Source organism: Pseudorasbora parva, chromosome 1 (genome assembly GCF_024679245.1).
Source record: "Pseudorasbora parva isolate DD20220531a chromosome 1, ASM2467924v1, whole genome shotgun sequence".
In the NCBI taxonomy this organism is placed as follows: Eukaryota; Metazoa; Chordata; class Actinopteri; order Cypriniformes; family Gobionidae; genus Pseudorasbora; species Pseudorasbora parva.
Window position 1 is genome coordinate 2085703 of NC_090172.1, and position 13575 is coordinate 2099277.

Genomic DNA, 13575 nt, shown 5'->3' on the forward strand with positions numbered 1-13575 from the left:
ACCATGAGGCGCTACAGTAGCCACAAACACACAGATATGATTATAATTTGATGTATTCTTGAAGGACAAAATTAAGCCCCGCCCCACATTTGCTCTTGTTTGGGAAGCGCTTCACCCGGATATTCATCACAATAAGGAACACTGCAAAAAATGCTCTTCTTATTTAGTATTTTTTCTTGATTCCAGTCCAAACATCTAAATATTCTTAAATCAAGATGCATTTACTAGATCAGTAAAATGACATAAGATATTTTTGCTTGTTTTCTGTGGAAAAATATCAAAATGAAGTGAGTTTTTGCTGTGATGGAAAGATTGTAGTAAATGTGATAGAAAAGATTATCTAGTAAATGCCTCTTGATTTAAGAACTGTTAGATATTTAGACTAGAAACAAGACACATTACTGAGTAAGAAGAGCATTTTTTGCAGTGAAACTGAATCTCACCTTGCTGTATCCAAGCACAGTAGCATCTTTCCTGAAGCCGAACCAGTTGGCTGGGTCCACAGGCGCTCTATACAGCGTAGAGTTTAGGACTTCATCCGCTTCTAGACTGGTCTCGTTCCCCATTGGCTACAGACACAGAGAGAGGAAGAGTAAACACTGAGCCCACACCAAAAGTGAGATGTTTACTATCATATCATCATCTTGTTGCATCTGTTTAGGACACGACACAATAACTGAATACTAGGCACAATTACACTAAAGCCCCTTTCACACTGCGATTCCGGCAAATACACGGATAATGCGACCCGGCATTTGTTCCCGGGACGCTAGATTTGGTCCATTCACACTGCCAGCGAAATACCGTAATATGTGCGCTTTCACACACAACCCGTAACGGTCCCGGGTTGAGTTGACACGTGACATCCTGATGTGACGTATAACGGCGAGCGATCTCCGCTTCAGCGTGGATAGTAAGGAGCTCCGTGGTCTCGACTTGTGTCCAGTTTGTGCTCATTTCTGCTTGTTTAAAGGGGTACTTCAGCGCTGGGAAGATGAATCTGTATTTAAACTGGGTCATTAATGTAGTAGAAATGTGAAATTATTTTTGCATTTGGTGCTTTCTAGACTGAGAAAAGACAGAAAATGTATTTTTGTCTCATGGGGATGAAAGACTACAATTCCCAGAATGCTTCGCTGCCCTGGGAGTCCATTCCCAAAGCCACCGCTACTGGATTACAGTGATTGAGTTCAGAAAGTACAATTAAATACTGAATGTGTGTTCAATATAATGATCGAGTTGCCGCGCGAGTCTCACAGCAGACTCAGATTAGGAGTCAGATTACATTTAACGTCATAAATGAGTTGATGAGCTCTCGTGATGAGAGCTGAGGTAATCGCGACCACATCCGCGGCACACATTCACAGCGCCTTTTCAGTTCATGCCTTTGGAAGCTTAACTTTCATAGAAATTAATTTGAGAAGTTAAAACACTTACATTGCTTAGCATCCGTTTAAATGAATGCCTGTAGCTGAGCTGTGCTGTGAGTGTGATCTCCATTCCCCATGCACGAGTTGAAAACATGCGGAAATGGCTCCCTCTGCTGGCTGTAGTCTTTAGCCTCTGGGCAATCATTCCTCTCGTGACGCAAATATCGTCAATTTGCGTCACGTGAGGAATTTTTCCAGAAATAAAATGCATAAATCTCTCGTCTCAGGGGGATATAAGAGGGGGGAGCACGGTCATTTGAATATACTCCAGGGTTTCTACTGATACAAAGCCATATGCTAATCGCTGAAGTAACCCTTTAATTTTAGTTTCTTTTGTATTCGAACACTCTCTGCGTTTAAAACACCGACAAGCTCTTCTGGCACTGCAGGGTTGTGTTATTGAAAAAACAAGCTCTAGGAGTCGCACGATAACTACGCACACGTTGCGGCATTAGTTTTGGCTTTTGTTCACACAGCGCTCATCCCGGATCAAACCCCGCAATGTTACTAGGTCCCCGACCCGGGTTCAATTCGGTAATCAATCCCGGGACGTGGTTGCTTTTACACAGAAGGCGACCCGGCAATGCTCCGGGAATATTGCGGGTCCGACGTGCAGTGTGAAAGGGGTTAACTTACATGTGTGTAAAAATAATTTTATTTTTTTCTCCGTCGTGCCCTGATGGAGTTTCGGTTCCTTTGGTCGCCTTTGGCTTGGCTTGCTCAGTTGGGGACACTAACATTATTATCCAAGTTATTCAGCTAAATATACAAATAAAATGATTTAATTAGGTCTTATTTAATTCTATAAACTATAATATTGATCTGCCCACACTGTCGCTCTATGATAAATTAAAATGAGCTGATAACATCACTGTTTACTCCAGAACTTTTGTTGCAATATTATCCTGTTTAACACTGTGAAGCTGCTTTGAGGCAATCGGCATTGTAAAAGCGTGATATAAATAAAGATGATTGATTGATGTGCAGAATATACATACTTAATGTGTATTAGCACTTAACAAATGCTTAAAATAAGCCTAAATGTAAAATAACAAGACCAATTAAAGATAGGAGTTAAGAAAAAACGTAACAAAACATTTAAAGTTTTAAAGAAGTAGGCTAATTTATACAGTATAAACTTGTGAAAATGAAAGTATTAAATACAATTATATTTGTTAAATAGTTTTAATGATCATATCATGTTTATGTTGTTTTATTTCTGTAATGTGTTTTTAGGTTGTTTTGAACGGATTTACAATGATTACTATTAACTGTTTGCATTGTTTGTTGTTGTTTTTTTTGCGGGTGCTGTGAATCGTATTAAAACCAGACCAAAAATTGTAATAATCAAACTAAATCATAATAATTATTAATGTTAATAATGATATAGGGAGCCCACAACACCAAAAAAACATTTCAGTAAAAATATATTGTCCCCGTTTTTTAATTAATAGATAGTAAATTTGATTTTTTGTGATATTTTGTCCACTCAAATAAGAAATCTGGTCACCTTATTGTACGTTAAACCTTTTGTACCATTCTGTCATTGTATTCATCGTTTGTATTGTTAACAAACAAACCACATCCATCCTCCACACTTTTGAAAAGCTTGCTACGACCCTGCTGATGTCACATGCCTGTCCTGTCTTGTGTGCACATGTGGGTTTTGTCATTCTGAGCATGTGCTCATGTATTGTCTGATCCCTCCCCCTTGTTATCTGATTAGTGTTGATTTCTCCCACCTGTTCCCTCTTGATTTCTTCCCTTTATAAGCTCCTTGTGTTTGTCAGTCTGTGTTGGATCCTTGTGTATGTCTGCGTCTTCCGTCCTCACCGTGATTCTGTTGGTTTGTTTTAGTTTGTATTTTTATTATTCTATTACGTGTTTTTCCCCCTCGTGGGTTGTTGTTTTGAGTTTATGTTTTGTTTTTGCTAATAAATTATCATTCTCCTGCACATGAGTCCTCGCACCATTTTCCCTTGTCTGTGACGTGACAGCTGAATGGAAATAAATACATTTACAAGGGACATTTCAAGTGCTAGGCCCCTTTTAGGCCCTGAGGCAAACCCCAGTCAGCAGAAGAGACTAATAACTAAAGTTTGGCTGTTTATATGGCGACAAACACAAGGCTTTTAAACAGCCAACCTGACAGAAACAATCCGCACATCCATAAAACACGAGACTAAACACTTCAGCTTCATCCACGCTTCAGGGTGTTTGTTTAATAAGTGCTAAGTTTATGAGACGGTGTTGCTGCTGTTAATCTCGGGACACGTGTGGGAGGAAGAGAACGCGCTGCCTGAATGTGTTTAAAAGTGTAAAAGATTTGACATTTTATGAGTGCTTGTGCACAGGTCATGGGTAGTTGTGTCCACACTTAGATATGGCCTTTTAATCATCTACAAGCTCCAAATGATAGGTCTGGTTCTGATAATTAGCACCTATCACATGATGTGTGAAAACATGAATGTTTGTAGAACTAATGGTGCAGTGTCCAGAAATATTAAAAAACATCTGTATTATTGTTTTTGTTTTAATATTTGGTTAAAATGTTTGTTCAGATCATATAATCAATTAAGGCTGTACAGTATGGCAATACTTTATTTTTCACTCGTTCATGCACACACACGCGCACGCACATTTGCACACACGCTCACACACACTTGCAGACACGCACATACACACACGCACAGACACTTTCGCACACACAAACGCGCACACACGCACACACAGACACATACACACATGCTCGCACACACACATATGTACACTCGCATAAACACACTCACAAACACTCGCACACTTAACAGAGATGCACACTCACACACACACACACACTCGCAAACACTCGCACACTAAACAGGCACACAGACTCACACATACACACACGGTCACTCACACACACACACAGTCACATAAACACACTCACAAAGACTCGCACACTTAACAGAGACGCACACGCACACATACACACACGGTCGCACGCACATACACACACACACACTCGCAAACACTCGCACACTAAACAGGCACACAGACTCACACATACACACACGGTCACTCACACACACACACAGTCACATAAACACACTCACAAACACTCGCACACTTAACAGAGACACACACATACACACACGGTCGGACATACACACTCGCACACACAGACATGCATACTCACATAAACACACTCGCAAACACTCGCACTCTTAACAGACTTGCACACTCGGACATACACACGTTGTTGCACACACACACACACACACACACACACACACACACACACACACACTTGCATAAACACTCGCACACTAAACAGGCACACAGACTCGCACATACACACACGGTCGCACACACAGACACATACACACACGCTCGCACACACATGCACACACACGTATGCACACTCACATAAACACGCTCGCAAACACTCGCACACTTAACAGACACGCACACTCGTACATACACACACGGTCGCACACACACTTAACAGGTACACATCAGTGTATTGGATCCGTGCATTTGCTCTTAAAGTGACAGCAGCCTAATAAACCTGCTGCCGCCTGCCATTAATGTTGATCAAACAACAAAAGAGGAAGAGAAAATCACTCACTGCTCTTGACTGAATCACTTTAGTAGCGTTATTAAAAATCAATCTAAATTTCATTGATACAGTGAAGACTATGCATAGGTGTGTGTGTGTGTGTGTGTGTGTGTGTGTGTGTGTGTGTGTGTGTATGTGTGTGTGTGTGTGTGTGTGTGTGTGTGTGTGTGTGTGTGTGTGTGTGTGTGTGTGTGTGTGTGTGTGTGTGTGTGTGTGTGTGTGTGTCTCTCACCGCGGTGCAGTTGTTGGAGTACTCCGCCGGGTTGACGACACTGAGCTGGTACAGCATCTTGCAGACGATGATGACACAAACCCAGATGGTGGAGAGACAGGATGCCATGGCTCTGAAGCGGCCGTAAGGCATGGCGAAAGTCCACAGCACCACCAGCACCAAGTTCATCGCAGACGGCTGAGAATGAAGCGGGAAAACAGGGCAGTGAAGTGTGAATCTGCCATATTATCACCTCATGGCTGTTTCAAAGTCAAATGCGCACACGGCAAAAAAAAAAAAAAAATGCTTTTCTTACTCAGTATTTTTGTCTTGTTTCTAGTCCAAACATCTAAAAATTCTTAAAACAAGAAGTATTTACTAGACAAGCAAAAGTAATTGTCTTGTTTAGGGAAAAAATAACTCAAAATGAAGAGAGTTTTTGCTTAAAATAAGATAAATAATCTGCCAATGGGGTGAGTAAAATAATCTTAATTCAAACAGAAAACAAGATTATTTTTCTCACCCCATTGACAGATTATTTATCTTATTTTAAGCAAAAACTCTCTTCATTTTGAGTTATTTTTCCCCAAAACAAGACAATAATTTGTACTTGTCTAGTAAATGTTTCTTAATGTAAGAATGTTTTGATATTTTGACTAGAAGACAAAAATACTTAGTAAGAAAAGCATTTTTTGCAGTGCAAATGCAAATGATGCAATGTCTTGAATATGAAAGTGTGCAGACCTCCAATAGTGCAACCCAGACGGCAAAAAAAGCCACTATTTTGACGACGTGCAGCTCCAATACTCTCCAAATGAAACTCTGGACGTGGGTCAAGGTGTCGGAGAACTTCCTAGAGAGCACCATTAGTCTGTCCATCACCAGTCCCCACTTACTGGGTATCGCCTCTGAGAACGGAGCAAGGAAGCACATTCAAAAATGAGGTGTGTGTCTTTGACTGTATGGGTACTTTGCCAAAATCCCAGAATATAAAAGTCAAAATATCTAAAAAAAAATCTTACATTAAGAAACATTTACTAGACAACCAAAAATTGTCTTGTTTTGTGGAAAAATAACTCAAAATGAAGAGAGTTTTTACTTAAAATAAGATAAATAATCTGCCAATGGGGTGAGTAAAATAATCTTGTTTTCTGTTTGAATTAAGATTATTTTTCTCACCCCATTGGCAGATTATTTATCTTATTTTAAGCAAAAACTCTTTTCATTTTGAGTTATTTTTTCCCAAAACAAGAAAAAAACTTTAGCTTGTCTAGAAAATGCTTCTTAATGCAAGGGTTGTTTTATATTTGGTCTAAAAACAAGACAAAATAATAGGTAAGAAAAGCATTTTTTGCAGTGTATTGACTAGGGATGCACCGATATATCGGCCAATAATCGGTAACGATAAAAGCATTGTTTAATGATCAGGGACGATTATATCCTGTCAGTCAAAACATGTCAGACTGCAACTCATGCTGTGTGTGCAGAAAATGTCTCGTGTTGAATTTAGGGCTGTCAAAGTTAAAGCGACAGCCTCTATTTGACCCTCTGAATCATCCGTAGTTCAGGGTTGCCAGGTCTGCGGTTTATCCCCCCCACCTAACATTATTTGTAGCGCCTCCCATCCAATAACCACAAAGAGATTTGTGCTTTGCTATTTGTGATGAGAAACTAAGTATCAGGTTTTAAATCCCATCCATTTGATCATGAAATTCAGACAATAAATGGCTTTGGCACTTTTAAATGTGCAATGATGGATCGCTGTAGCACCTCGGTTCAAGCGGCGAGCCTTTTCTTCCACTTTAATAGAAGTTAAAGCACTAAAAAAACATGTTCATGCATATGTTGAAAGATACAGGACAACTTACTGAAATGTATCATGTCTCATTCAATCGATCAACCTATGTTTAAGCTGTGAAAATGCGTCAATAACAGTGTCACTTAACCTTACATTTACCTCAGGAAAGTTATTCAATTGTTCACAGTTAATTAGTTAGCTCTATTCATTTAAACTCTAATATTACAGTAATGAACCAAATGAGAGGTTCCCTGTATAGTGTTCAGCCTTATCTGGAAGAGATATATTTCCGCAGAGATGTAGTATCGGTGCACCTCTAGTAAGTGTAAACCTGCTTTCATTGAGCTCAATCAGCACAGATTATGTATTACTCTCACCGTCCACCTCGGACGGATCATCACCCTGATCTGTGATGGGATCTTCCTCCTCAAATCTCACTTCCTCCGTGGATCGGACCAAATCCGGATTCTCTATACCTCTCTTCCTGCGGGGAAATGAACAGTGATCATCGGAAAAAATCAACAGAAAAGAAAAACCCTATCCTAACCCTAATCAGAGAACACGACAGAGCTCGTAATAAAACAAGAATAAACATTAACCTGGCTTTTCAGAGATAGAGAGAACTGAGGGGTTTGATATATTGTAAAAGCGATGTGGAGACGATTGTGAGTAAGGTGCTTTATTGAACAGATAAACTGCCATATGTAGCTTTCTAACAGAGTTCACTGTAAAGCATTATCTATTGTAAAGGGCTGCTGCATTATGTTTGTAGTAGCACTGCACTGGAAATGATTTCTATATCCCTGTAAGGCAAGGCAAGGCAAGTTTATTTATATAGCACATTTCATACACAATGGCAATTCAAAGTGCTTTACATAGAAAGGAATTAAAATAGGGCTAAAAAATGCATAAGAAAAAGAATACAATGTAAAGAGAATTAAAAGTAATAAAATTATGATAACCAAAGAAAAGAACAGGTAAACTAAAACATTTAAAAAAAAAATTTAAAACATGATGCATAGATAAGGTGCAATCAGTCGGACGTACAGTGGCACAGAGCTCATTCAGTAAATGCACAGCTAAACAGATGTGTTTTGAGTCTGGATTTGAATGTGGCTACTGTTGGAGCACATCTGATCGGTTCAGGAAGCCGGTTCCAACTACGGCTGGCATAATAGCTAAAGGCAGACTCTCCTTGCTTTGAGTGAACTCTTGGTATTTCTAACTGACTTGATCCTGCTGATCTAAGTGATCTGTTGGGTTTGTATTTAATCAGCATATCTGCGATGTATTGGGGTCCTAGCTCATTGAGTGATTTATAAACAAGTAATAGTACTTTAAAATCGATCCTAAATGTAACTGGAAGCCAGTGTAAAGACCTGAGGACTGGTGTGATATGGTCATATTTTCTGGTTCTGCTCAGAATCCTGGCAGCAGCGTTCTGTATGAGCTGCAGCTGTCTAATGGTCTTTTTAGGAAGGCCGGTGAGAAGGCCATTACAATAGTCCACCCTACTGGTGATGAAAGCATGAACCAGTTTCTCTAAGTCTTGCCTGGAGACAAAACATCTAATCCTTGCAATATTTTTCCGATGATAGTATGCTGATTTAGTTATTGCTTTGACATGACTACTGAAACTCAGGTCTGACTCCAAAATTACACCAAGATTCCTGACTTGATTTTTTGTTATCAGACCTTTAGCCTCAAGATACGCGTTCACCTTGAGAATTTCATCTTTGTTTCCAAATGTAGTGATTTCGGTTTTGTCTTTGTTTAACTGAAGATAGTTTTGGCACATCCAGTCGTTAACTTCATCAATGCATTTGCACAGGGAGTCAATGGGGCTGTAGTCATTAGGTGACAGTGCTAAGTAGAGCTGGGTGTCGTCAGCATAGCTGTGGTAAGCAATATTGTTCTTTTTCATTATTTGGCTCAGTGGCAGCATATACAGGTTAAACAGGAGAGGTGCTAGAATTGACCCTTGTGGGACTCCGCATGTCATGGATGTCCACTCAGACTTATGGTCTCCTATACTCACATAATAACCTCTCCCTTCTAAGTATGATCTGAACCATCTGAGGACCATCCCAGAAAGCCCGACCCAGTTTTCCAGCCTGTCTAGAAGTATGTTGTGGTCAACAGTGTCGAATGCAGCACTGAGATCGAGTAGAACCAGAATTGATGTTTTGCCTGTATCAGTGTTTAAGCGAATATCATTTATAATCTTTATGAGCGCTGTCTCTGTACTGTGATGTGGACGGAAACCAGATTGAAAATTGTCAAAGAATCCGTTTGAGTTTAAGAATTTGTTCAACTGATTGAAAACAACTTTTTCGATGATTTTGCCTATGAAGGGGAGATTTGAGATTGGTCTGTAGTTGCTCAGTATGGAGTTATCCAGATTTCTCTTTTTCAGGAGAGGCTTAACTATTGCAGTTTTAAGGGCGGTTGGAAAAGTCCCACAGAGAAGTGAGGAGTTCACCACTTCTAGGAGATCTGCTTCCAAACAGTTAAACACACTTTTGAAAAAAGAAGTGGGGAGTGCGTCAAGGGTGCAGGTTGATGTTTTAAGATGCTGTACTGTATCTTCTAAAATTTTACCGCCAATTGTTTCGAAATCAGACATAGTAATTTTCCGAGGGTTTGGTCTGATCTGACTGACCCCAGAGCAACTAGAGGATGTGCTGATCGCCTTTCTGATATTTTTGATTTTCTCTGAGAAGAAGGAAGCAAACTCACTGCATTTGCTGTCTGAGAGTGCTAGTTATATATCTTAAGACTAGCAGTGAATGCTTTATGATCAGTAGGAGAACCATATTCATCTGCACAGCCGTGCGCTCAGCAAAAGCACAACCAAAACAATCTGCAAAATGTATGGTTGTTTTATAACCTCTAGAGGGCCAAATGTTATGGTGTAATTTTAAGTTATTGTTTTTTTTCCCCTCTAAAATATTTTTAAAAGTCTCTGTCAATACATAGGTTATAATTTTAAACTAAAGATGCAAACGGTCTGATATGATTTATCTTTGTTGAATTTTTTACAGCACAAAAAAACAGCTGTTTTAACAGGAGAGTGTGGACTTTTTATATCCACTGTATATTATGTATAATTACAAGTAAATAAACCCTAATCCTAAACCCTGTGGTCAGTAGGGGTCTCGTGATCACATGTTTTATTATTACACAAGTATTTGGAAGCTGCAGTTAAATAAACGGAAAATATGTCTTTAATTTTTAACCCTCATCCTTCCCTTTTTAAAAATGTAGTGTTCCAAGACCTCAGGACTTCTGTCATACTTAAACCACAAATACACACACACACGCACACACACGCACACACACACACACGCACACACACACACACACGCACACACACGCACACACACACACTCACACACACACACACACACACACAGACACACACGCGCACACGCACGCACGCACCCACACACACACACGCACACGCACACACAAAATACTGGATTTGAAGGGTTTTGTGGTTGAAATATAAAAATGTAGTGTTCCAAGACCTCAGGACTTCTGTCATACTTAAACCACAAACACACACACACACACACACACACACGCACACACGCGCGCACGCACATACACACGCGCGCACACACACACACACACACACACGCTCACACGCACACGCGCACACACACACACTCACACACACAGACACACACGCACGCGCACCCACACACACACGCACACGGACACACACAAAATACTGGATTTGAAGGGTTTTGTGGTTGAAATATAAAAAAGTAACAAATCCTTCCCTCACGGGTCAATTTGACCCCCATAGGAATTAATTGAATGCGAGGAATGCTTCAGTGCACATACAAAAAAAATAAAAATAAAAAAATTCTAATAATAATAATAATAATAATAACAATAATAATAATAGTAATAATAATAATAATTAATTACATTTATATAGCGCTTTTCTAGACACCCAAAGCGCTTTACGTATAGAAGGGGGGAATCTCCTCAACCACCACCAATGTGCAGCATCCACCTGAATGATGCGACGGCAGCCATTTTGCGCCAGAACACCCACCGCACACCAGCTGATTGGTGGAGAGGAGACAGAGTGATTAAACCAATCAGGATATGGGGATTGTTAGGAGGCCATGATGGACAGGGGCCAATGGGCAAATTTGGCCAGGATGCCGGGGTTACACCCCTACTCTTTATCGAAGGACATCCTGGGATTTTTAACGACCACAGAGAGTCAGGACCTCGGTTAAACGTCTCATCCGAAAGACGGTGCTCTTTGTCAGTATAGTGTCCCCATCACTATACTGGGGCGTTAGGACCCACACAGACCACAGGTGAGCGCCCCCTGCTGGCCTCACTAACACCTCTACCAGCAGCTCCTGGTTTTCCCAGTTGGTCTCCCATCCAGGTACTGACCAGGCTCAGCCCTGCTTAGCTTCAGTGGGAAACCAGTCTTGGCTACAGGGTGATATGGCTGCTGGTAATACTAACAAACACTATTTTGTAATGTCTGAATGCACACTGAAGAGAAACCGACTTTGGGACCCAGCGGAACAGCTCATCTGCTCCATATAGAAAAGGGTTATTTTGAGTGTGCTGAAATTATTATTCATTATTTATTGATAAAATCTAGTAATTTAAGGGTAAAAAAAATATATCCAAAACATTTTATTATTGAAAATTTGAAGAAATCGTATCAAAATTAAATTAAATAAGCTTTCTGGATCAAAAAAAAAAAAGATAAATAAAGTATAATTTTAGGGCTTGGGGTCCTTTTGACCCACGAGGGAACGATTTGTTACAAAGTGCAAAGGAAGGATGAGAAATAAAGGATGAGTGAATTAAATCTATTTGAGAGCATTTTTCAATCTATCTAAAAATGACTGGTGAGTGCTTGAAGACGGGTATCCATGAATGTTCGGTGTTTCTAGTTTCGGATTCTCAGTGTTAAAAAATCTCACAGAACAAAATGAGTGTAAGGCTGCGTTCACACTTGTAGTTCGGTTAGTTTGGTTCGTTTTGTCCGGACCAAAAAACAAAAACAAAACATATAGTCCTGGTCCGCTTAGCGTTCACACTGGTATTTATAACAGCGAACCTAAAGTTAGCGAACCAAAGGCTCAGGGAGACGCTCACAACCTGATTGGTCGGCTTATATGACGGAGGAGCTGCTTACTTGAACACTCAGAACAACGCTGTGTGCTGATTAAACGCCATCATTTTATGCGTGAACACATGGCATTATTTTTACCAGCTGAGAACTCATGAAGAGCTCATAAAGTGTTCAAAACATTCAAAACAGCTCCAGGATTTCCTCCGTTGTGCAAAAGAGACGGCCGTTCTGTCGTCTGTACCGACTAATGGGCAGCAGGTCCTGTGATGAGAAGAACCCGGTGTGCTTTTTGTGCGTTTTTCTAGCATTTTCAAAACACGCTCGTCTGACCAAATATTGATGAGGCTCTTCCTCGTTGCTCTACGTTTGCCCTCTACCGTTAACATTATTTATTTTGGATACACCGATCTTTCCGCGTCGTCAAATCAGCTGACTATGCGTCTCATCTTGTGACATCACGTCCTGTTTTTGGTCCGTCTACATGTCTTTGGTCTGTGTTGCGTTCATATATCAGTCGAACCGCACCAGAGTTGGTTTGGAAGCGGACCGAGACCCGTCTTCATAGCCCTCTCGGTCCGCTTGTTTGGTGCGCACCAGGGTTGGGATGGCAGCGTTCACGTGTTCAAATGAACCGCACTAACCGAGCAATCGCACCAGGGTTTGTTTTAATCGAACCAAACATGACGAGTGTGAACAAGTGTACAAATAGCATTCAAAATTAAATTAGCCACATATACTAACTCTGACAGCTCTTAATGCCTTTTAAATTATTCTAAAATGCATTTTATTTAGGTCATGTAAACTAGTCTAGAATATCTGTATGCATTTGCTCATGCCTGTGGATTGGAGTCACGTTCTCCAGATCTGTGATCTTCATGAAGGGCTTATGGAAGTAGTGCAGCTGCAGAATACAGGCCAACAGGAAGAAGCCTGGGATCAGAATACTGGAGAAGAGCTCCGAGAGTTTAAACGTCTCCAGTCCAATGTCGGCCAACCTAAAGATGGAGAAACACACGCAATTATCACATGCATGCAATCTGCATTAAATCGGCTATTTTCACTTTTTTTTATGTGTGAACAGTTTATAACAAAACATAAAATATCAAGACCTTCCCAGACTTCCTAAGGTGTCTATGAAAGCCGAAGACAAAATCGAAAGCATGTGATGTTTACACACTCCCGAGATGTATATTTAACATGCAATGCTTCCATCGCTTGTTTCTGCTTCTTATTTGCTTGATTTTGTATCCGCATATTTTATACTCTTTCAGAAAATCCATAACAGCGCCCAATACTGTATAAAGTGAAAATAAGGATTGCTGGAATATCTTCTCATTGGCGGGGAAAAGTTGTGTCATAATAATTGACTGAAAATCTTGAGTTAATTATCTGAAACATTTTCAATAGTAAATA

At 40.2% G+C, this 13575-nt stretch overlaps 1 protein-coding gene and 1 pseudogene across 1 annotated transcript in view; both read right to left on the reverse strand.

Moving 5' to 3' along the window:
* Positions 1-13575, reverse strand: part of piezo1 (piezo type mechanosensitive ion channel component 1 (Er blood group)) — a 202054-nt gene that overhangs the window by 50305 nt on the left and 138174 nt on the right. Inside the window, 5 exon segments of the mRNA XM_067452042.1 lie at positions 444-569; positions 5264-5440; positions 5987-6150; positions 7418-7524; positions 12999-13157. Of these exon segments, the coding sequence (XP_067308143.1) occupies positions 444-569; positions 5264-5440; positions 5987-6150; positions 7418-7524; positions 12999-13157 (733 nt within the window).
* On the reverse strand, positions 11417-11531 carry LOC137088984 (5S ribosomal RNA; annotated as a pseudogene).